The sequence below is a fragment of the Heterocephalus glaber genome, unplaced genomic scaffold (assembly GCF_053883595.1).
Source record: "Heterocephalus glaber isolate CG9 unplaced genomic scaffold, H.glaber_assembly_v1.0 deba00000122, whole genome shotgun sequence".
NCBI lineage: Eukaryota > Metazoa > Chordata > Mammalia > Rodentia > Bathyergidae > Heterocephalus > Heterocephalus glaber.
In genome coordinates, this window is record NW_028258138.1 from 76,554,373 (window position 1) to 76,579,063 (window position 24,691).

The 24,691-nt window shown below is 38.3% G+C and overlaps 1 protein-coding gene across 2 annotated transcripts in view; it reads left to right on the plus strand.

Moving 5' to 3' along the window:
• Positions 1 to 24,691, plus strand: part of Scn11a (sodium voltage-gated channel alpha subunit 11) — a 143,278-nt gene that overhangs the window by 78,731 nt on the left and 39,856 nt on the right. For both annotated transcript variants that reach the window (XM_087216475.1, XM_087216468.1), the window contains exons 17-20: positions 10,119 to 10,226; positions 10,950 to 11,067; positions 19,878 to 20,032; positions 21,904 to 22,077. In XM_087216475.1, the coding sequence (XP_087072601.1) occupies positions 10,119 to 10,226; positions 10,950 to 11,067; positions 19,878 to 20,032; positions 21,904 to 22,077 (555 nt within the window). The remainder of the gene's footprint in view (positions 1 to 10,118; positions 10,227 to 10,949; positions 11,068 to 19,877; positions 20,033 to 21,903; positions 22,078 to 24,691) is intronic.

Consider the following 24,691-nt stretch of genomic DNA (forward strand, 5'->3'; position numbering starts at 1 on the left):
TAATGTGATAGTTGGGAGGTGCTAGTAACTTGTTCCTAGTAAATATAGTAGTATGGTCTCTGTGCAACTTCTTTAAGTCCTGGGCAGTGAGCTACTATATAGGAATAACTCTGGTCTTTCAGATAGTGAGACAGACTCTATGAGGCCATGTGCAGTGATAGCAAGGATCCCTGAATGACAAAGAACAACCATCTCTTGGGCTGTAGGGATCAGGGAGCAGCCCAGAGATGACTCCATTTTCCAGGGAGGGGAATGTCTCAGCATTTTAGTCTTTAGACTACTTGAGTTCCAGGAGATTGAGTACTAGTGTTGTTTGGCCTGCAGGGTGAGATGTCTGAGCTCAGCTAGTTCTGTGTCTCTAGAATACAGAGAGCCATGTCACCTTAGCCCAGGGATGTATAGCTCCTTGGTGTGGCCAAGGAACTTATTCCTATGGGAGCAATGTGCCACTTTAACTCAGACCTAGGTGCTATGATTACTCTGTGGGGCCAAGATACTGTTAGCCCAGGAAGTAATGCACACCTTCAACTCTAGCTCTAAGGAGCAGAGTATGGAGGCCATTTGGAAAACTGGACCTCAGAGTGGCAGTTCCCTTCATTTTTTGCAAGATAGTTTTGCTGGGTATAAAATCTTGCATCACAGTTTTTGTTTTGGCACTTTGGATGTCATCCCATTGCTTTCTGTTCTCCATTATTTCTAATGAGAAGTCAATGTTAATTTTATAGGGATGGGCTTGTACATGATAAGCCATCCTTATCTTGCTACTGTCGAGATTTTTATCTTTGTTTTTCTTTCCCCCCATTAAGTTTACTGGTACATTTTAGGTATAAAATACATTTGCATACATCATTGGGATCTTGTACCATAACCTGAGTATCTTGGTTCCTATTATTTTCCCCCTCCCCTGCCCTCCATTCACCCCCTCCACCCTTTCCTATTTGCAAAGATTTTGTTTCCATTTTTTTCATTTTCTCATATTTTTTCTTTTCCTTTCTTTCCTTTCCCCTACCTCTCCCACTTCCCCTGCTCCTTTAGACCTTTACTTCCTATTACACAATATCAATTACACATTTTTAAAATTACAATATCAAGATCTAGGACACATTACCACAGATTTTACAGAATTTAAAAGGATATAGAAAGCATATTTCAAAAATCTGTTTTGAAATGAATTTGACAACTTCTAAGAAGTACCTTGGAAGACAAATTAATGAAACTAACTCTGGAGGAAATAGAAAATTTGAATAGCACCTATTAAAGAAAGTATATTCCTAGCCTGAAAACCTACCTATATGAAAACAATAGGCTCGTATACATTTTAACTGATAAATTATATCAAACAATTAAAGCAGAAAAAAAAGAGGAACATTTCTTCCCTCATTTTAGGAAATCAACATTGTGCTCATCCTAAAACTGGATAAAGATAACAGAAGAAAAAGTATGAACATGGATAGAAATTTGTTTAACAAAACAAACTATTAGAAGTCAGATGTGGCAGTATGTAGAAAGTGGTTTTGTTATAGGGATGGCAGTGTTGGTTCACCATTGCAAGACTCACCCCCAAAAGTCATCATTTTAACAGAGGAAAGGAAAAAGCCATATGATCCTGTCACTAGTTGGAGAAAAAGTATTGGACTAAATTCTACAGCTGTTCATGGTAAAAGCTATCAGGAGACTAGAAGTAGAACAGAACCTTCTCAACAGATTAAAGACATGTACTCCATACTTCCAGTGAGAATGCCTTATATGAATGGAGAAGATACAATGCTTTCTCCTTAAGGTGGGGAACAAGGGCAGATATGCTTGCTCTTCATCTATCCATTAAACTTTGAAAGCTAGGCCCAATGAAAATAGTCTGGCAATAAAATGACACAATTAGGATAGGATTGGCAAGGTAGAACCAAAATCTTTATATGTAGATGAAATGATCATCTACAGAGAAAATACTAAGAAATCTCTAGGAGCCCCTAGAACTTGTATTTGAATTTAGCAGGATTAGAAAACACAAGGTATATATAAAAATTCAGGTCTGTGTATACTTGCTGTAAATGAAGAATTGGATATTGAAATTTAAAAGTTATGTAGGAGTACAAAGGACCTAGAAAAGTAAAAAGAAAAAGAAAACAGTGTTGGAAGACGTTTAGTACCTAATTTTAAGAATTCTTCTAAAGCTACAGTAATCAAGGCAGTGTTGGTGTAAGGAAAGACATAGATCATTGGAATAAAACAGAGAATCTAGAAATAGAACCACACATATATGGTCCACTGAGTTTTGAAAGATTATTTAACATTAACATTTTATACAACATAAATTCAATTCAAGAGCCGAGGAAAAGATAGTGTTTTCAGCAAATGGCACTAAAACACCTGGTATCCGTATATAAAAAATTAACCTCAACCCTTTATTTCCATACATGAAAATAACTTGAAGGGATCTATGAACCTAAATATGAAAGCCTAAAAGTATAAAACTTTAAGAAGAAATTATAAGGGAAAATGTTTATGAATTCAGGGTAGGCAAGAACTACCTACGATACGAAAGACATGATGTATAAAAGAAAAAAATGGATAAATGAGATTCCATCAAAGTTTAGAACTCTAAATGACATCATTAAAATGAAAAGTAGTCCTTAAACAGACCATATTTACACTGCATATAACCTATGACCAGAATATATAAAGAATTCTTAGAGCTCATTAATAGACAACCCAATTAAAAAGTAGACACAAGAAGATGATAAATAGCCAGTACAGCACAAGGAAAGGTGTGCAACTCTAGAATCAGAAAAATACTACTCAGTGCAATAACAAGATTGAATTGTACACTCATTAGGGAGATGAAGTTAAAAGTTTTGAAAGCCTTGTCATGACTTTTTCTTTTTGTTGGATTCTCCCACTTTGCGTTTCATTTTTCATGCCCAGTGGATTCATTCTGCTGAGTTTCCTGGGGTTGTGACCCTCATTGTCTTTTCCTAGGATATTGTCTAAAATTTTTTGGAGTGCCAGTTTGATATTTATATGAAGTTCCTGAGGTGGTCTTTATCATGAAAATATCTTATTTCTTCATCAATTTTGAAAGATAGTTTTGCAGGGTACATCAGTCTGAGTTGTAAGCTGTTTTTCTTTATGGCCTGAAATACATCACTCCTAGCTCTTCTTGCCTTGAGGGTTTGCATTGAGAAGTCTGCTATGATTCTGATGGGCTTTCCTTTGTATGTGATTTGTTTCTTTTCTCTCACTGCTTATAGAATTTTGTTCTTCTGTTGGATTTGTGGAATCCTAATTATTATATGCCTATGTGTAGATTTTCTTTTTGATCAAGGCTATTTGGAGTCCTATATGCTTCACTTATCTGTATGTGAAGTTCTTTTCCCCTCCTTGGGAAGTTTTCTGCCATCACTTCTGTGAACAGTTATTTTTATGTCATCTGCACTCTCTCCTGTTTCTTCATTGACTCCAACCAGTCTTATGTTATTCTTCTTTGCATTCTCTAGCAGCTGCTGGATTGATTTCTCATGTTCCTTTACAATTTTAAAGCAATTTTTCTTTTCCTAGTCACTAATTGCAATCTTATCTTCTATATCTGAAATTCTATCCTCACATTGCTTCATTCTGCTGTGCAGACTTTCAATGGAGTTTTTAATCTCCTGGAAATCTGTTTGCATCTGTTTTATGGATTCCATTTGTTTCCTATGTTGGGATTCCATCAAGTTCCTCAGATCCTCTATTTTTTATCTGTGTCCTCTCTAGATTTATTAATCATGTTTTGCACCATGAGCACAATCTTTGCTGTTATCTGAGTAATTATTTCTGATTTCATTTTTCCCAAATCCTCTTTTGTTGCCAGTTCAGAGAGTCCAGGTGGTTGCGTATCAGACTGTTCCATCTCATTTCCCTTTGGGGTTGCTGCAGGTGATCCAGGAGTCTGTTTTTGAGGCTTGTTTATGTGTCTTCTCATTTCCATGGGGGGGGGTGCTTCTGGTGCCCATGGGGCTCACCTTCTCTGCCCTAGGAGCTTGGGATGGCAGCAGGGGAGCTTCCTTCTGGGTGCTGGGACCACCTCACTTTCTCTGCCCTAGGAGCTTGGGATGGCGGCAGGGGGGCTTCCTTCCGGGTGCTGGGACCGACTCAGCTTCTGTGCCCTAGGAGCTTGGGATGGCAGCAGGGGAGCTTCCTTCTGGATTCTGGCTCAGTGGAATTTTTAATCTCCTGAAAATATGTATCTGTTTTGTGGATTCCATTTGTTTCCCATGTTGGGATTCCATCATGTTCCTCAGCTCCTCTATTTTTTTTTATCTGTGTCCTCTCTAGATTTATTAATCATGCCTTGCATTATGGGCACATTCTCTACTGTTATATTAGAAATTATTTCTGATTTCATTTTTTCCAGATCCTCTTTTGTTGCCAGTTTAGGGACTCCAGGTGGTTGACTATCACAGTGTTCCATCTCCTTTCCCTTTGCAGTTGTTTTAGGTGATCAGGAAGTCTGGTTTTGAGACTTGTTTACTGTCTTCTCCTTTTGATGGGGGCAGGTGCTGTTGGTGCCCACACAGCTCACCTCCTCTTTGCAGATAAAGTGGATTTCAAATGAAAATCTGAAACACTCTGGTCCCAAGAATTTCAGATAAGGGATAGTCAACTTGTCTGTACAAATCTACTGTGACCATGTGTTTTCGTTCCTCTTAAGTAAAACTTAAGAACAGAAATGTTGGTTCTTAACAGTAATACAAGAAATTTTTATATTTTTTCCACAATGGGTTTATCATTTTACATTCACATTAGCAATATTAGAAAGTTCTGACTGGTTCACACCTTAGCTGACATTTGTTCTTTTAAAACTTTTAACTTCATCTCCCTAATGAGGGTATAACTTAATCTTGTTATTGTACTGATTAGTATTTTTCTGATTCTAGTGTGGCACACCTTTCCTTGTGCTGTACTGGCTATTTATCATCTTCTTGTGTCTACTTTTTAATTGGGTTGTCTATTAATGAGCTCTAAGAGTTCTTTATATATTCTGGTCATAGGTTATATGCATTGTAAATATGGTCTGTTTAAGGACTACTTTTTATTTTCTTAACAATGTCATTTAAAGTTCTAAATTTTGATGGAATCTCATTTATCCATTTTTTTCTTTTATACATCATGTTTTTTGTATCCTAGAAAATTCTTGCCTACCCTGAATTCATAAACATTTTCCCTTATAATTTCTTCTTAAAGTTTTATACTTTTAGGCTTTCATATTTAGGTTCATAGATCCCTTCAAGTTATTTTCATGTATGGAAATAAAGGGTTGAGGTTAAATTTTTACATACAGATACCAGGTGTTCTAGTGTCATTTGCTGAAAACACTATCTTTTCCTCGGCTCTTGAGTTTATGTTGTATAAAATGTTAATGTTAAATAATCTTTCAAAACTCAGTGGATCATATATGTGTGGTTCTATTTCTAGATTCTCTGTTTTATTCCAATGATCTATATGTCTTTCCTTATGCCAACACTGCCTTGATTACTGTAGCTTTAGAAGAAGTCTTAAAATTAGGTACTAAACGTCTTCCAACACTGTTTTCTTTTTCTTTTTACTTTTCTAGGTCCTTTGTACTCCTACATAACTTTTAAATTTCAATATCCAATTCTTCATTTATAGCAAGTATACACAGACCTGAATTTTTATATATACCTTGTGTTTTCTAATCCTGCTAAATTCAAATACAAGTTCTAGGGGCTCCTAGAGATTTCTTAGTATTTTCTCTGTAGATGATCATTTCATCTACATGTAAAGATTTTGGTTCTACCTTGCCAATCCTATCCTACCTGTGTCATTTTATTGCCAGACTATTTTCGTTGGGCCTAGATTTCAAAGTTTAATTGACAGATGAAGAGTAGGCGTTATCTGCCCTTGTTTCCCACCTTAGGGAGAAATCAGTGTATCTTCTCCATTCATATAAGGCATTCTCACTGGAAGTATGGAATATATGTCTTTAATCTATTGAGAAGGTTCTGTTCTACTTCTAGTCTCCTGATAGCTTTTTACCATGAACAGCTGTAGAATTTAGTCCAATACTTTTTCTCCAACTAGTGACAGGATCATATGGCTTTTTCCTTTCCTCTGTTAAAATGATGACTTTTGGGGGTGGATCTTCCAATGCTGAACCAACACTGCCATCCCTATAATAAAACCACTTTCTACATACTGCCAGATCTGACTTCTAATAGTTTGTTTTGTTAAACAAATTTCTATCCATGTTCATACTTTTTTCTTTTATTATCTTTATCCAGTTTTAGGATTAGCACAATGATGAGTTCCTAAAATGAGGGGAGAAACTTTCCTTCTTCTTCCTGTTTAAATGTTTGATATAATTTATCAGTTAAAATGTATATGAGCCTGTTGTTGTCATATAGATAGGTTTTCAAGCTAGGAATATACTTTCTTTAATAGGTGCTATTCAAATTTTCTATTTCCTCCAGAGTTAGTCTCATTAATTTGTTTTCCAAGGTACTTCTTAGAAGTTGTCAAATTTATTTCAAAAAGATTTTTGTAATATGCTTTCTATATCCTTTTAAATTCTGTAAAATCTGTGGTAATGTGTCCTAGATCTTGATATTGTAATTTTAAAAATGTGTAATTGATATTGTGTAATAGGAAGAAAAGGTTTAAAGGAGTAGGGGAAGTGGGAGGGGTAGGTGAAAGGAAAGGAGGGAAAAGAACAAATATGAGAAAAGGAAAATGGAAACAAAGTCTTTGCCAATAGGGAAGGGTGGATGGGGTGAAGGTACGGCAGAGGAAGGGGAAAAAAAGTAAGAACCTAGATACATCATGTAAAGGTGCAAGATCCCAATGATGACTGTAACTGTATTTTATACCTAAAATGTACCAATAAGCTTAATGGAAAAAAAAGATACTGAATCATTTCCTTTGATTGCATTATTTTCCTATTGCTGCCCCCCCCCCAATTTAACTGCTCACCTTGCCTACTGTATTTGTTTCATTAGACATTTTGTGATTGTTAGCTTACCTGTCTATTTCCAGAATGTCTTGAGAATATTTTTTAGTGCTAGTTAGGTTGTTATGCATATCTTTAGGTGCTGTTTGTTTTGGAAAGACCTTATTTCACTATCAACTTTCAAAGATAGTTTTGAAGGATATATCAGTCTGGGTTGGAAGTTTCCTTTTCAGGTTTGAAGTACTTCACCAAGACTTTTCTTGCCTTTGAGGTTTGCGTTGCAAAGTCTGCCTAATTCTAATATGTTTACTTTATAAGAAGTTTTTTGCTTTTCTCTAATAGCTTTTATGTTTTGGTCCTTGAGTTGGACTTTTGGTATTTTGACTCTGATATACAAGTTGTGGAGAGATTCTTTTCTGATTGTGGTTATTTGGGGTTTTATATACTTCATTTATCTGTATGTCAAATTCTTTCCCCATATTTGAAACTTTTCTACTATTATTTTTGTAAACAGATTTTTAAAATGCCATTTGTATTATCTTCTAATTTTTCACTAATTGCAATTACTCTTAGATTTGTCTTCTTTGGATCATCTAGCAGCTGTCAGATCCATTTTTTTTGTTGTTTTCTTGTTATTTTTAAGGTATCTCTGAATAATTGGTCTTCAACACCAGTTCTATCTTCTAGTTCTGATACTCTGTCCTTACATTAGTCACTTTTGCTCTCCACATTTTTAATTGAATTTTTAATCTCTTGGATTTCTATTTGATAGCTTTTCATGGACTCTAAATTTTTGCTAAACTGTTCATTTGTCATTTGTATCATTTTGTTTAACTCAGCTAGCTTTTTATTAGTGTCTTTTGTAATCTTGCTGATTATTAGGTTCATTATCTGTTTAGTTATATCTTCTTTGAGCTCAGCAAGTGCCTTATTGATCTTTTTTTTTAAAACTTCCTCTGTTACCCTTTCAGATAATTTGGCTTTGTGGCTGTTGATCCTTCCTCTCAATGCCCCATCTATCACCTTTCAGGGAATTGGGAGTTTTTGGAGTCATTCGGTTGTCTTCTCATGTTTCTGTTATTTTCTTTTGTTTGTGCTGAGGTTTGTGGGTTGATTATAATGGAAGAGTTTGTTGTTAGTATGAAGCCCTCTCTAGTTAGTGTCTGCTTTACAGTGGTGCAGTTTGGGCATGGCTAATTATGGGCCTTTGTTCTGTCCTAAGATCCAGCCTCCTTTATTTATTTGAGAGCAGAGGCTGCATTGTATTTGTCCCACACTCACTTCTCCAGGAATGAGGTACATTATGTTAATGACACCAAGGCAATCCAGATTCTGGTAATAGCAATTAAATCAGTGAGAGCAATCATATAAAACAAACTGGTTATTGACATATCCTAAGAACCAGTAATGTACCACCCTTAACCATAGAAAATAGGTATAATTGTAGTATAAACCCTAAGACAAACCAAATATGGACATACAGTAAATATATATTAAATGGAACAACTATACCTTCACTAACAATAGAACAGTATTGAGCAATAATAGTGTAGAGTTAACCATCTAAGGATTTATAAAGCTTGGTGGTTATGGTAGTAAGGATAAAGGGGTTAGGGAACTGGAGAATTTAAAAAAGTAGAATTTGAAAAATTAATCAATGGAAGATGAGGAGGAGAAAAGTGAGAAAAAGGATACTATTAAGTAAAAGGAAATTAATAGTATTAGATAAAAGTAACAGAAAAATAAGAAAAAGAAAAGCAGAGCAAAATGAAAGAAAAATAAGAAGGAAAAACAAAGAATTAAAAGAAAAAGAAAAAAGTGAAAAAACCTAACCCCAAAATAGTAATGAAGGAAAAAGGAACAAAAAGTAATTGAGTCCAAAGGAAAAAAAAAAATCCTCGGTCTTTTTGAATGAGTGGGTTTTTCCAGGATCTGCAGTCTTAGAATCTAGCAAGTCATAGTAATTCATGATTTTCTTTGCTTAGGTTTACAGTCAGTGGGTTTACGAGATTGCATACCTCCCCGTATAGCTGCCCCTCTGTCCTATACCCCAGACTGTGCCAACTGTCCAAGCCCAAATGTGCCTTTGCTCACTTGGTAGATGGAGAAAGCAATCAGACCACCTGTCTCTGCTGGATGTTAGTAGTGGGCTTGGGGTTCAAGCAGACTGTTGTACTTAATGCCAGCCCTTTTAGATCCCACCACCACTGAAAGCCACCCTTGCCAGGACTGTTTTCTCACCATGGAGGCCAGGGTCTGTATCCTTCCCTCACTGAGATTAAACTTCTCAGGGGGGTCTGTGTCTATCCTGAACCCTCTTTGCAGTTGTGTCTCACTCAGCCACTGTGGGAAGGTAACACTGGAAGCCCTGAAGTAGAGTTGTTCTGTAGTTTTTCTCTGGCTCAATCTTAAACAGTTAACCCTTTCTCCAAATGGTATCTGACAATGTCAGGTGCTGCACTGGTTTCTTCTCCAACTTCAGTCTGCCATGAAGGAATCATTTTCAGGGTAAAACCTCACTCTGTTTTTGTAGTTTATAATAACCATGGGCTTTTATTGGGGCTAGTGTTCCTAATCAGGTGCATTATTTTTCCATGCTGTTGCTGACTCTCCAGGACTTACCTTCTATCCACAATCAGGTCACTTGGTTGGCTGGCACCTCTGCTGCCCCATGTGAGGGGAAACAAAATACAGAGTAGGCTTTGAGTTCCTGGATGGCTGTGGTCAGTGTGTGGAATTCACAGGTGCAGAGTGGCTCACTCTATTTTTACATCAGATTGTCATTTGATTATTGATTTTATTTTTAATATGTTATGGCAATGTATACCATTACTCTTGATTAAAGAATTAGTTATTTAGCTATTTAATTGAAAGAACACATTTAAAATATATTAAATCCCCATAGAAGTTTATTCTCTGAATTATTTGGTAAATTTTGTTCCTATTTTGATTATGTAACTTTGCAGTAAGTTTCAGTATCTGTTTTGTGTAATAATTTTTCTGGAATTATTTCATGCTGAGTTTTTCCAGGAGGAATTTTTTTAAAAGAAAAAAAATAATGTCAGAGACTATTCTCATGACAAACAGAAAGTGAAATAGACATTAGACTTGTTTCATCTCATGTGTGAGATGTCCCAGAAGAATATTAATTTTATTCTGCACATCTCTGTGTCAGGGCTGTGACCATCAAGGGACCAAGAGGCACACCAGCCCAGGAGTTCAAAGTGTGGAAATTGATGTGTTCTCTGAAGATACTTCTTTGACCACACAGAATCCTCGGAAGGTAATTTTCCTAGGGGATTGTCAGAAAGAATATGTGACTCATCCACACACCTTCTCCAAAATAGCCATTATGGAAAAGTATCACAATTAATGCAGAAACAATTGCCCGAATTGAGTCTTAAGTAGGCGTGTAGGCCACACTTTCTTAGCTTTGCTACTATGACATCTGAGGCGCAGACAATTTTTTGTTTTGGTGGGCTTTTCTGTGTGAATTGTAGGATGTTTAGCCGTATCCTTGTCCTCTAGATGTCAGTCGTATCCTCAAGTTTTGATGATTAAAATGCCTCTAGACTTTGCAGTATGTCTTTTACAGGGCAAAAATCAATGAGAACTCTCCTAAGCCTATTAATCTCTGAGCTTCAGTAGCTGAAAATTATAGTCTCAGCCTTTTCATTACTTGGTTTCCCAGGAAATGGAGGAAAGCAGCCCATCAAAGTTATAATTTGTAGAGAGGAATAGGCTGAGTACTTGTCTTCATATGGTTTGTCATTCCTCAGCCTTGAAGAGTAGTTAAGAGAGTTGTCTCCTGAGGTCAAGCAGATCAGAACAATTAGAAAGGGACCCAAAAGGAAGGGTGCTTGCTTGACACCCTTGATATCTAGAAGCCTTTGCCTATTTGGTTTCATCTCTAACAGATCAGACAGTAACTAGATAGAACTAGATGCCACCATGGTGAGACAGGGTATTGGTAACTAACTCTCCTTTCCTTTGTTATGATGTGCAGAAGTCTGATGCGATCAGTGTGTTATCAGAATGCAGTACTATTGATCTGCAGGATCCTGTTGGAAATTTATGTAAAATGGTCCACCCCTCAAAGCAACCAGAGAGATGTTTGCCCAAAGGTAAATGACCATATTCTTGCATACAGTTCAACAAGTCTGAATGGGAATATCCTTTGTGGCTTTGTGGTTTTGGTAGATTCCTTCTTTCTAGTTCTGTTAAGGACTAAAGGAATGAAATGGCACCTAGAGATCTGTGGGACCATTATTAGGTCCAGGCAGAAGGGATTTTTGGAAATTTTTGATTTAGGTGGGCTCTACTCACACAGGCAGGATAAACATTTTAGCAAATTTTTCTTTACAAAGTCCACTAATCAACACATCTACCACTTTGTACAGTCCCTGGCACATCCACTGTTGTTGTTTTTGAGGTTATAGACCAAAATAAGTACTTGGCTATTGTAGTTACTATCTTCAGCTTAGGGTCTAGACTGCCTGAGCTCAAATTCTTTTGTTTTTAAACTAATAAATCAATTACATTTAATCAGAGTGAATGGTTAGATGCATTGGCCATGCTGAATTACAATAATCATTTTCATAGTTGTAGGTTTATAACTATAATTAGACTAGTCAGTTTTTTCTAGCAGTTATCAATTACCTCTCCTTTTTTCTTAGGTAAGTCATAAGAGTATTTCCTTTAATACTTTAAGCTACTCTGAGTACCTTTCCTGTTAGTTACCACTATAGATTTAAACCAAGAGTCAGAAGGGGAAAAAGAAGAGCTGTAAGTTACTAGATAGGATCGTTGTTATTTTCTTTCCTTATTATAAAACCAAGCTTGAGGCCTTTTTACTCTAACTTACATTTGAAGGAAAATCAACCTTTTAAAGTCCTCTATCTTAAATCAGTCCCAAGTTCATAAAATATAACCTAAAGGTGACATTTTGGGATAGACATTGAGTTACTCATAGTCATATAAGGTGTATTACATTATATACCTTTGAGATCTTCCTTGTGCAACATGAGCAAAATCTTTGCTGTTATCTGAGTAATTATTTCTGATTGCATTTTTCCCAGATCCTCTTTTGTTGCCAGTTCAGAGAGTCCAGGTGGTTGAGTATCAGACTGTTCCATCTCATTTCCCTTTGGGGTTGCTGTAGGTGATCCAGAAGTCTGTTTTTGAGGCTTATTTACGTGTCTTCTCATTTCCAGGGTGGGGAGGAGGGTGCTTCTGGCGCCCGCGTGGCTCACCTTCTGTGCCATAAGAGCTTGGGATGGCGGCAGAGGAGCTTCCCTCCGGGTGCTGGGACTGCCTCAGCTTCTCTGCCCTCGAGATCTTCCTTGTGTACTTTTGAAAAGAGATAAAGAAATAAGAAAAAATGGAATCACATTTAGGTGTTCAAGGTCAGGCTGCCTGAGCCACCTGCCTCATCCTGGGGTCATGCTGTGTGTACAGTGTGTCCCCAAACTGGGTCAGGCTACTTTTTTTTTTTTGTATTAAATTCTATTATTGGTACATTGTAGGTATACAACACAATTACATTTCTCATTCTGAATTGTACCTTTACATAATGCATCTTGGTTCTTATTTTTTCCCCATTCCTAGCCCTCCCTTCATGCCCTCCACCCTTCCCTATTTACAAAGACTTTATTTCCATTTTTTCCATTTCTCATCATTTTTTCTTTCCCTTCTTTCCTTTCCCCTGCCCCTCCCACTACCCCTACCCTTTTGGACCTTTTCTTCCTATTTTACATTATCTATTATTCATTCTAGTCATTGGTACATTTTAGGTATACAATATAATGACATTCATCATTGGAAAGTTGCACCTTTACATAGTCTCTCTTGGTTCTTATTTTTTCACCCTTGCCCAGCCCTCCCTTCAACCCCTCCATTCCTCCCTATTTACAAAGATTTTGTTCCTATTTTTCCATTTTCTCATATTAATCCCATTCCCTTCTATCCTTTCCCCTAGCCTTCACACTTCCTTCCCCTTTGCCCCTTTTCTTCCTATTTCACATTACCTATTATACATTTAGTCCTTATTTACACTTTCAGTTTCTCACACCAGAGAAACTATTTGGTATTTACACATGTGTGTCCTATTTATTTCACTTAAGAGTATTGCCTCAATATGCATCCACTTAGCTATAAATGTCTCTAATTTCTCATTTTTTATGGCTGAGTAGTACTCCACTTTATTTAAAAAACCACATTTTCTTTATCCAGTCTCCAGTTGATGGGCATTTGGGCTGTTTCCAAGTTTTAGCTATTACAAACTGTGCTGCTATGAACATGGGCACACATATATCACTGTGGTATGATTCTTTTAATTCTTTGGGGAAGATCCCCAGCAGTGGAATAGCGGGGTCAAATGGGACTTCCAGTCCTAGTTCTTTCAGGTATCTCCATACTGATTTCCACAGTGGTTGCACCAGTCTACACTCCCACCAGCAGTGGAGCAGGGTTCATCTTTCTCCACAGCCCTGCCAGCATTTGTTATTGGTTGATTTCATGATAGCAGCCATTCTTTCTGGAGTGAAGTGGAATCTCAGCGTTGTTTTCATTTGCATCTCTCGAATGACCAGTGACGCTGAACATTTTTTCATGTATTTATTTGCTATTTCTACTTCTTTGTCTGAGAAATGTCTGTTCATTTCAGATGCCCATTTTGGCATTGGGTCTTTAAATGTGGGAGGTCTGATCTTTTTAAGTTCTTTATAGATTCGAGATAGTAGACCTTTGTCTGAGGAAGAGCAGGTGAAGATTTTTTCCCACATTGTGGGTTGTCTCTTCACACTGCTGGTGGTTTCTCTTGCTGTGCAGAAGCTTTTTAATAAGAAGAGATCCCAATTGTTGATTGTGCTAGTTCATGGGCAACTGAGGTTTTGTTCATAAAATCTTTTCCTTCACCGATGTCTTCAAGGGTTCTACCTAACCTCTGTTCCAACTGGTTCAGAGTTTCTATTTTAATATTTAGATCTTTAATCCATTTTGATTTTAGTTTAGTGCATGGTGAGAGATAAAGGTCTAGTTTTAATCTTTGGCAAGTTGAAGCCCAATTTTTCCAGCACCATTTATTAAAGAGGCTATCTTTCCTCCAGTGAGGGTGTTTGGCTCCTTTATCGAAGATGAGATGGCTGAGTGTGTCTGGTGTTGTTTCTGCATCTTCTAATCTGTTCTACTGGTCCTCGGGTCTGTTTCTTTGCCAGTACCATGCTGTTTTTATCACAGTAGCTTTGTAGTAGAGTTGCAGGTTGGGGATTGTGATACCCCCTGCCATGTCTCTGTTACCTAGAATTGCTTTTGCTATTCTGGGTCTCTTCTAGCTCCAAATGAATTTTTGGATTGTTTTCTCAAGGTCTATGAAGTATGCTGCTGGGATCTCAATTGGAATGGCATTAAATCTATGTAGCAGTTTTGGAAGTATGGCCATTTTCACTATATTAATCCTTCCTACCCAGGAGCAGGGGATGTCTGTCCATTTTCTGATATCATCTTCAATCTCTCTTTTCAGAGTGCCATCGTTTTCAGAGAAGAGGTCTTTGATTTCTTTCGTTAGAATGATTCCTAGGTATTTCAGTTTTTTGGATGCTATTGTGAAAGGAATTATTTGCCCTATTTCTCTCTCAGTGAGTCTGTCATTCGTGTAGAGGAAAGCTATTGATTTTTGTGTGTTGACCTTGTAACCAGCTACTTGACTGAATTTGGTTATTAAGTCTAGAAGACTTTTGGTGGAGTTCTTGGGGTCTTCTATATAGAGTATCATGTCATCTGCAAATAATGACAATTTGGCTTCTTCATTACCTATCTTTATTCCTTTTATTTCTTTCTCTTGTGTAATTGCCATGGCTAATGTTTCCAGAACTATATTGAACAAGAGTGGTGATAGTGGACATCCTTGTCTTGTTCCTGATTTTAGTGTGAAGGATTTCAGTTTTTGACCATTTAGTATGATATTGGCTGTTGGTTTTTCATAGATGGCTTCTATCAGTTTGAGGTAGAGACCATCTATTCCAATTTTTATAGGGTTTTTATCATAAATGCATGTTGGATTTTGTCAAATGCTTTTTCTGCATCTATGGAGGTAATCATATGGTTTTTGTCCTTGGCTCTATTGATATAGTGTATTACATTAATTGATTTGCATATATTGAACCATCCCTGCATCCCTGGGATGAATCCCACCTGATCAGGGTGTATGATCTTCTTGATGATCTTCTGCCTTCTGTTTGCCATTATCTTATTAAGGATTTTTGCATCTATGTTCATTAGTGAGATTGGCCTATAGTTCTCTTTTTCAGTTGGGTCTTTCTCTGCTTTGGGGATCAAGGTGATGCTTGCTTCCAGGAATGAATTTGGGAGTATTGCTTCCCTTTCAATTTCATTGAAGAGTTTAAACAGTAGTGGCAGCAGTTCCTCTCTAAATGTCTTGTAGAATTCAGCAGTGAAGCCATCAGGGCCCGAGTTTTTCTTAGTTGATAAGTTTTTAATTACATTTTCAATTTCATTGGTTGATATTGGGTTGTTCAGAATTTTTAGGTCTTCTTCGTTCAACTTTGGTAATTCATATGTATCTAGGAATCTGTCCATTTCTTCTGTGTTGTCCATCTTATTGGCGTATAGGTTCTGGAAGTAGGTATTGATGATCCTCTGGATTTCTGCTGGGTCTGTTGTAATTTCACCCTTGTCATTCCTCATTGCATGGATTTGGGCCTTTTCTTTCCTTTTTCTGACAAGGTTGGCTAAAGGTTTGTCAATTTTGTTGATTCTTTTGAAGAACCGACTCTTGGCTTCATTGATTTTTTTTGTATCATTCTCTTAGTCTCCATTGCATTGATTTCTCCTCTGATCTTTATAATTTCCTCCCTTGTATGAGCTTTGGGGTTGTCCTGCTCTTCTTTTTCTAGAAGCTTGAGGTTCAGCATCAGGTTTTTTAATTGGGCTCATTCTGTTTTCCTAATATGCATATTCACTGCTATAAATTTCCCTCGTAAGACTGCTTTCATTGTGTCCCATAGATTCCGATATGTTGTATTGTCATTGTCATTTAATTGAAGGAACTGTCTGATTTCTTCTTTAATTTCCTCTGTGACCCATTGGTTATTCAGAAGTGTGTTGTTCAATTTCCACGTGTTTATGAAATTTTTTGAGTTTCTTTTGCTATGGATCTCCAATTTCATTGCACTATGGTCTGATAATGTACAGGGGATAACTTCAATTCCTTTGCACTTACTTAAACATGTTCTATGTGTGAGTATGTGGTCTATTTTGGAGAATGACCCATGTGCAGCTGAGAAGAATATGTATTCTGATTTTGTGGGGTGGAAGACTCTGTAAACATCTGTTAAGTTCATTTGTTCAGGAGTTCGATTGAGTTCTACTATTTCATTACTTATATTTGGTCTAGTTGATCTATCTGTTTGTGACAGTGGGGTGTTGAGGTCCCCCACTACAATTGTATTAGTGCATATATGACTTTTCATGTCCATTAGTATTTGTTTTATATAGTTGGGTGCACTAGTGTTTGGTGCATAGCTATTTATGATTGTCATCTCTTCCTCTTGGATTCTTCCCTTTACAAGGATGTAATGTCCTTCTTCATCTCTCTTAATCAGTGTTGGTTTGAAATCTACTTGATCTGCCAAGAGGATAGCTACTCCTGCTTTTTTTCAAGTTCCTGTCACATGGAGTATTCTTTTCCACCCTTTAACTTTCAGTCTATGAGTTTCCTTTTGAATGAAGTGTGTTTCTTGTATGCAGCATATTGTTGGATATTGCTTCTTGACCCATTCTGCCAGTCTATTTCTTTTGATTGGTGAATTGAGACCATTAACGTTGATGGTTATAACTGAAACGTATCGACTTGTCATTGCCATGACTTTTTCTTTTTGTTGGGTTCTCCCCCTTTCCATTTAATTTCTTGTCATGCGAGATGGATTCATTCTGCTTTGCTTCCTGGGGTTGTGATCCTCAATGTCTGTTCCTAGGACATTGTGTAAAATTCTTTGGAGTGCTGGTTTGGTATTCACAAAGTTCCTAAGGTGCTCTTTGTCATGAAAGTATCTTATTTCTCCATCCATTTTGAAAGATAGTTTTGCAGGTTCCATCAATCTGGGTTGGAGGCTGTTTTCTTTTAGGGCTTGGGATATGTCACTCCAAGCTCTTCTTGCCTTGATGGTTTGTGTTGAGAAGTCTGCTGTGATTCTGATGGGCTTTCCTTTGTATGTGATTTGTTTCTTTTCTCTGACTGCTTGGAGAACTTTGTTCTTCTGTTGTGTTCCTGGAATCTTAACAATTATATGCCTATATGTAGATTTTTTTTGATCAAGGCTATTTGGAGTCCTATATGCCTCACTTATCTGTATGTCAAGCTCTTTTCCCCTGCTTGGGAAGTTTTCTGCCATTATTTCTGGGAAGAGGTTTTTTATGTCATCTCCACTCTCTCCTGTTTCTTCATTGAGCCCAATCAGTCTAATGTTATTCTTTTTTGCATCATCTAGCAGCTGCTGGATTGATTTCTCATGTTCCCTTATAATTTTGAAGCCATTTTTCTTTTCCTGGTCACTAATTGCAATCTTATCTTCTATATCTGAAATTCTGTCCTCACATTGGCTCATTCTGCTGTGTAGACTTTCAGTGGAGTTTTTCATCTTCTGGAAATCTATTTGCATCTGTTTTATGGATTCTATTTGTTTCTTACATTGGGATTCCATCATGTTCCTCAACTCCTCTCTAGATTTATTAATCATGTCTTGCACTAGGGGCACAATTTCTCCTGTTATCTGAGAAATTATTTCTGATTTCATTTTTTCCAGATCCCCTTTTGTTGCCAGTTCAGTGGGTCCAGGTGGTTGAGTATCAGAGTGTTCCATCTCATTTCCCTTTGGGGTTGGTGTAGGTGATCTGGAAGTCTGGTTTTGAGACTTATTTACATGTCTTCTCATTTCGACTGGGGCAGGGGGCTGTTAGCACCTGCATGGATTACCTCCTCTGAGCTGGGTGAGGTGGGACAGGGGCCGGGAGCAGCAGTAGGGATGGTGACCCAAAAGCCCTTTCCTGTGGGCTGGGAGCAGCCGGAGGGATGGTGGCCAGGAAACCCCTTCCTCTGGACCAGGAGCAGTTGGATGGTGACTCAGAAGCCCCTTCCTCTGGGCCAGGAGCAGTGGCATGACGGTTCAGAAGCCCCTACCTCTGGGCCGGGAACAGTGGGACTCAGCACTTTGGTCTGGTGGTCTGGTGTCCTCTGCTTCTTTGTATTGTGGAATCAGGTGGCTGCCTGTCTGCAGCGGGCTGATTCAGCGTGTGTTCCACGTGACTGGGGACCTCGGTGAGGTGTGGGGGTCAGGCTTCTTTTGCAAACTCAAACTGGGGGTTGCACTGCATGTGACCAGTTATTTCCACAGTCTCAGGACTGGAGTTTTTTGTAAACTTTGCTGAGCTCAAATTCTGACTCATCTATTTTCTAGTTATATGACTTGAACAATTTAGTTAACCTTTCTGGGCCTCATTATAAAATGAAGATAATAATAGTACTTCCTGCACAGGTTGTTGTGGGTATTAAATGAATAAATACAAATCCCTTAGGTGAGTATCTGGCATATAATGCATATAAGCAACAATAAATGCACAGTTTCCTGTTCCTTTAGCAGATGTAGTGTGACTCCTCCCTATGAACCTTTATTATTTCTTATAGTTATGGTGGGAATTTATTTGTATGTACCTCTGCCATGAATCCCTGAAAATGAAAGCACTGACTTAATCAGCCTTGTGTATGTAGTGTGAAAATAGAACCTGGCCCAGACAGTGGGTTTAACTCAATAAATAAGTGACTTAACAAATGAGTAAAGACATTGAAAATTAAAAATTTCTCCATAAGTGTGGGACTGAGCTGGACCAAGAAGGGATTCCAAATTCATATTTCAGGTTGTTTGATAGTCCCAAAGCTGAACAGAGGCTAGTTTAGGGATTTCCAATGTCCTGATCCTTGAAATATGCACAGGATGTCAACAATAGAGAGGGACAAGGTGGGTTTCTAGAGGTAGAAGGAGTGGAAAAAAGGGTCAGAAGAAATAGTCTTATAGGAAAATGTACAACCTCTTGATGTTCTGAAAGATGGAGGGAGAAAAGGGGAAGAGTGAGGAGACCTCACAGTGGCTTAGAAAGATGATAAAGAATGGAATGGTGTATTCACCGTGAAGTAGGGATTGTCAGAATTTGAAGAGGAAGAGGAGACAAAGTAAAAAGGATAATGTGATCTACAAGCTAGAAGCTTTTATGTTTCAACAAATGCTCAGCTATTGAGAAACACCTCTGAAACTGACCATGTATGTATGTATGGCTTGGGTGGTTCACAAACCCTATAGCCATGTTTATCTCATTCCCTACAATTCTCTGGACACAATCTGTATGCTATTCTCCAAAATTTTGTTTCATAATTAACAATCACAAAACCTCAGTGGCATACAATAATGTATCTGCATGATTCAGTTGACCTATACTGGGTATCTGCTAATTGCAGATGGCTTTATTTGTGTGTTATTGTCTCCTGGTAATCAGACGATCTAGCCTGAGATCAATTGGGCAACTTGTCTTTGCTTCACATGTCTACCATCTTTTCCCAGAACCAATGGGATAACCTAAACATGTCTTCCCTGTGGAGATGGTACAAGAGGGCAAGTGGAAACATAAAAAGGTTTTCACAGCCTAAGCTCAGAACTAGCATACTGTGACCAGAACTCCACCCTACTGGTCAAAGGAAGTCACAAGGAGAAATCCAGATTTAAGGAGTTGGAAAGAGAGTTTATCTCTTTAATGGAAGGAACAGTAGGCCACAAGATCAGGGACACAAATATGAGAAGGACTGAAAATTGGGGCTATTAATTCCATTGACTAACGCACTAATGATAGTACTCATGCTGGTTCCTTTCAGGACTGAGTTCTTTCCTTCCATGCTGTAAAATGGACAAGAGAACATCACCCTGGGTCATTTGGTGGAACCTACGGAAAACCTGCTACCAAATAGTCAAACACAGTTGGTTTGAGAGCTTTATTATCTTTGTGATTCTGCTGAGCAGTGGGGCACTGGTAAATTATCTTAGTTTTGTGGGGACATTGGGTATCAGGGCATCTGGGGCCACTGTCACGGGTCTTTGAATGTGGGGAGACCAGTTCAGAAGTGGAATTTTCACTGGTAGTTCCTTTAGCAGGTAGAGTTTTGCACAAAAACTTCTACAATCACACTGCAGCTGTGAAATTCTCATGCCAAAGATGCTATTACCTATGGAGAAGAATACTTCAAATCAATGCTGTAAAGTGATTTCTATTCCTTGATCTCTACCCCTCATCTCAGATGATTTCTAGACCCTTTCATTATACCCTACATATCCCGCCCCCTCGGATAATAATGTTCCTATCCTCCCTTCTTTGAAGATCATAGTGCTGCTTTGAAAAAGACAAAACATTATTGGAGGGGGCTACAGGAACCAGAGTAGGACATAACCATATGCTCTGGTATTTCTCATCATTAGTGACCCCTTGAAAGGTAGGAAAGAAGATGCTGCTTTATGTTGATGATCTTCAAACTGTCTGAGTCCCAAGTCCTAGGGAGGTTTAAAAATAACTGCTTCCACAGACATATAGTCATAAACTTCCCCCCTTATCTTCTTATCTTTTACCTTCCTCTGTCTTTTCCTCCCTTTTCTATCTTTATTCCCTCCCCTTCTATCTTATATCTTCCCTTAAGATGGTCATAATATGGAACTAACCTCCCTTAGTGTTTGTTATGTTAAATGAACAGACTGCTGGCTTCTCCTTCTTGATTTAGGGACAGATCAACTTCTTTAAACAAAAAACCAAATGTCTCTACAGCCACCCTAGGGGACTCCCTTAATTAATTTTTATTGCTAGTTCTTGGTCAGGGGGTTACTTGTATCTTCTGGTGACCACATCCCCACTGGATGTCCACTCTTATTCTGTGGTTCTACTCCATACATGGTGCTCATGCAAGTCAGTGGGAAAGCAGTGGTGCTGTCCAAGGGCATAGACATAGAGGTGTAATCAGAGATGTGGCAGAGTGCATACCACCACTGCGCACCACCACTGATCTGATCTTCAGTGAGGCAAGTGTAAGTGGGGCAGAGCAATACTGAACGTACAATGCAGAGGATGCTGGGAGAGAGACCCAACTCATGTCATTGTACATATTTATACAGAAACAGGAATAGCAAAATGCACTGTATTTGGTCTATTGGTCAGCAGCTCAGCCAACCTTAAAGCTGAGTCTTGGGCCCTCCCTATACCCACTGAATCAGAATCTACATGGTAGATTTGGGGCTTGTTAGAATTTGACAAGCTTGAGCTGGGCAACAATGTAATGAGAGCCTCCTGGATCCCAAAATGGCCTAATTGTAAAACAAGAGCCTCCAAAGCTCAGCTGTTGGGCCAGCTCATTCACTGAGCCAACTCAGAGAGCTTAGGCAGCCTGTTGCTGAGCTTTCAAAATGAGAGAGAAAAATGAGTCTCTAACACCAGTCAGATTTGTCTGTCCTCAAGAGGCAAACAAACAATGGCCTCACTGAGGTGACCAGAAGAATAAAAGAGATGGCCTATGCTTCTGAGTGTTTCTAGAAAAGTTGGGAAGAACTGAAAAGGTTAGTAAGGCCAGGAATGGTGCAGTGATCCACTAGGAAGACGTGCATTCCAGGGATAGTGAAGGAGACTATGGGATGACAGGGCAACAGAAATATAGAAACTTTGGTAAGATTTTCCAATTTTTATTTTCATTTACTCAAAGAATCAATTCCATTGGAAAATTTTAGATAGCTTTACTACCTTTTGAGCAAAACCTTATCACTAAGAAAAATGCCATTTTTTATTAACATAAGAAAAGCAAAAAGTAAGCAAGAAATTCTTTGCAAATATCCAATCTGGTCTATGGTTATGTTTTATTATTTCAGGTATTCGAAGATATTCATCTTCCTGAATATCCCCACATCCAAAATTTACTAAATTGTACTGACAATATTTTCACGTCTATTTTTGTTCTGGAGATGGCTCTGAAATGGGTGGCCTTTGGATTTAGGAAGTATTTCACCAATGCCTGGTGCTGGCTTGATTTCATCATTGTGGTTGTAAGTTTACCATTTATGTGTCCCAAGCAGATTGGAGCAGGGGGTGAGGAGGGGGATTATAAGGGAACTCCTTTTCCTGTGTGCCTTTTGTGTGCATCTCCAAAATGTTTTCTTGTCATCATTCCCTCTTCAGAGTACGTGTAGGTAGTTGCCATTTGTCCATCAGCAGCCCAGCCTCTCCTGGGTCCCACCTTTCACATAATGCCCTTTCTATGCACTTTCCCATGATGGCACTCATCTTCTTGTCTCCATAAGCACTACCTATATTGGATGTGAACATAGACTGCCTTTGAGTGTCATCCATTTTCCCTTCTCCTTCCAACTTTCCATTTCAAGACTTCTCAAAGCAGCTAAGCAGTCATCAGATTAGACTAGTCCCATTCTTGATTTTCAGGCAGAAGAAGGGGATAGTTCACATACAGCCTCTCATTTAATCTGTGCAACAATTGTTCTGTATTCAGCACCATTATATGGCAGCTACCATATCACAGATGAGGAAACCCGAAGCTTAGAGGATTAGGAACATGTTTCAAGTCATAGGACTGATTAATGGTGAAATTGGAATTCCTATCTCCTTCTACCTGTATAATGCTAAAGCTAATAGTAGTAACAGTGGACCACATTTATTGAGGGGTTTCTCTGTACTAGGAACTGTGCCATATCCTCTACTTGTGTTCTCTCTTGTAGTTATCACAACCACTCTTTATGGTAGATACTATTATTTTCTCCATATTCAAAGAAAGTTAATAAACCACAGAGAGCCAAAGAATGTTCAAGAGTTCCCAGCAAGAAGTAGTGGAGATAAGATTCAAAACATAGTGTCCCAGAGCTAGATGTGGTGGTTTATGCCTGTAATCCCAGCATTTGGGAGGCTGAGGCAGAGGGATCATTGCTAGTTTGAGGCCAGCCTGGGCTGCATAGTGAGTTCAAGGCCAGCCTGGACTACACAGCAAGACCCTGCCTCAAAACCAAACAAACAGACAAACAAAAACAAATTCCCCAAAACAAAAATCAAGACCAAAACCTAGTAAGTCTCACCCCAAAGTCTTAGACTGTAATATCTATCTTTCTACCATGAAAAAATTTGATTTTGTCCAAACTAGGAAGTAAAAAAATAAGTGCATGAGCATAATCCAGTGGAGTAAACCTTGCCAGAAAACCATATTGCTAGTGGATGGAAACAGGCTGTGTGGTTCAGGCATTTTAGAAAAGTATCAGTACCTGGGTGCTCCAACAGAACTTGAGGGAGGAAACAGAAACAATACAACATTTTTGTCAGCTTCCAGAGTGCAAATAACTCTCACCCATTATCTTAAGTTATGATGAAAAGCCTGTACATTAATGAGCTAGAAGTCTTGTGAACAGAAGACTGTTATCTCCCTCCATGATAGGGATCTTTGCTTACTGAATACTGTATAAGCCCAACACTCAGTATTATAGTTGAATGGGCCAATAATAGTCCAGGTTCTTGTGTGTGACGAGGAAAGTGCACACCAAGTAGTAAGTGGTAAGTAGCTACATTTACCGAAGATCTTGAGAAAGGTAGCAACAGCAACAGGAAAAAGGGGGGAAAAGGCGAATAACTCAGGCTTTCAGAATCTAAAGCTCAGACACCTCTGCTTTTGGTGCCCCCACCCCGACCCCCAAATCCCTCGCTGGCACCAGTGCATGGTGATCTCTTAGGCTTTTGTTATTTTTGTATCTCTCTTAGCATAATGGAGGCAGAAATAACCATAGGGTGCTGTTGCCAGTTAAGTAGAAGTAAGGAAGTGACTCTCTCAGCTCCTTTGTTTCTAACTGTACTATTAGGACACTGTGTCCTAAAGATAACTGATCAATGCAACCTTGGGGAGAGCATTTCCCTTCTTTTACATTAGTTTTTTAATTAATAAAAATGAGGATTATAAACTGACTAAATTGACCAAATATAAAATATAAATCAGGCAATAACCCTTAAAATATCAAAAGAGCAGTTCAAACCACTAAAAGGACCAGTACCAGATGGTTTTACAGGCAAGTTTGACTAAGCTTCTAAAGAGCAGTTAACCTCACTCTTTTTCAAATTGTTACAGAGTAGAAAAGAGAGAAAACTTACAAACTTAATTAATGAGACAAATATAATCTTGATAACAAAATAAATAGGACAGAAATGATCAAGAAAAGAAAATAATCTTATAATCATACATGTTTATAAACCAAAGAGAAAGCACTCAGTAAGCATGGTTCACTACTACTGTTGTTAGCCTGGAGGTCATACAAACTGACTTGCGAATCTCCATTTGACCACTAATCAACTCCAGGACCTGAACCAAGTTTCTCATCCTTTGAGCTTCAGGCTTTCTCGTCTGTTATATGGTAGGTGCTGTAGTACACTGCTTAGCTTGGGACATAGCTGTGCAGATTAAGTGAGAGAATTGAGGGGAGAGTTTGAGACAGGTTCTTGCTATGTAGTTCAGGCTGGCCTCGAACTCATGGCAGTCCTCCTGCCTCAGCCTCCCAAGTGCTGGGATTACAGCCATGTGCCACTGTGCCTGGCTAAGTGAGAGAATTTTTATGACCAATCCTATAATGTTGCTTGTCAACCAACATTACATGTAACGATTTTTATAATTTT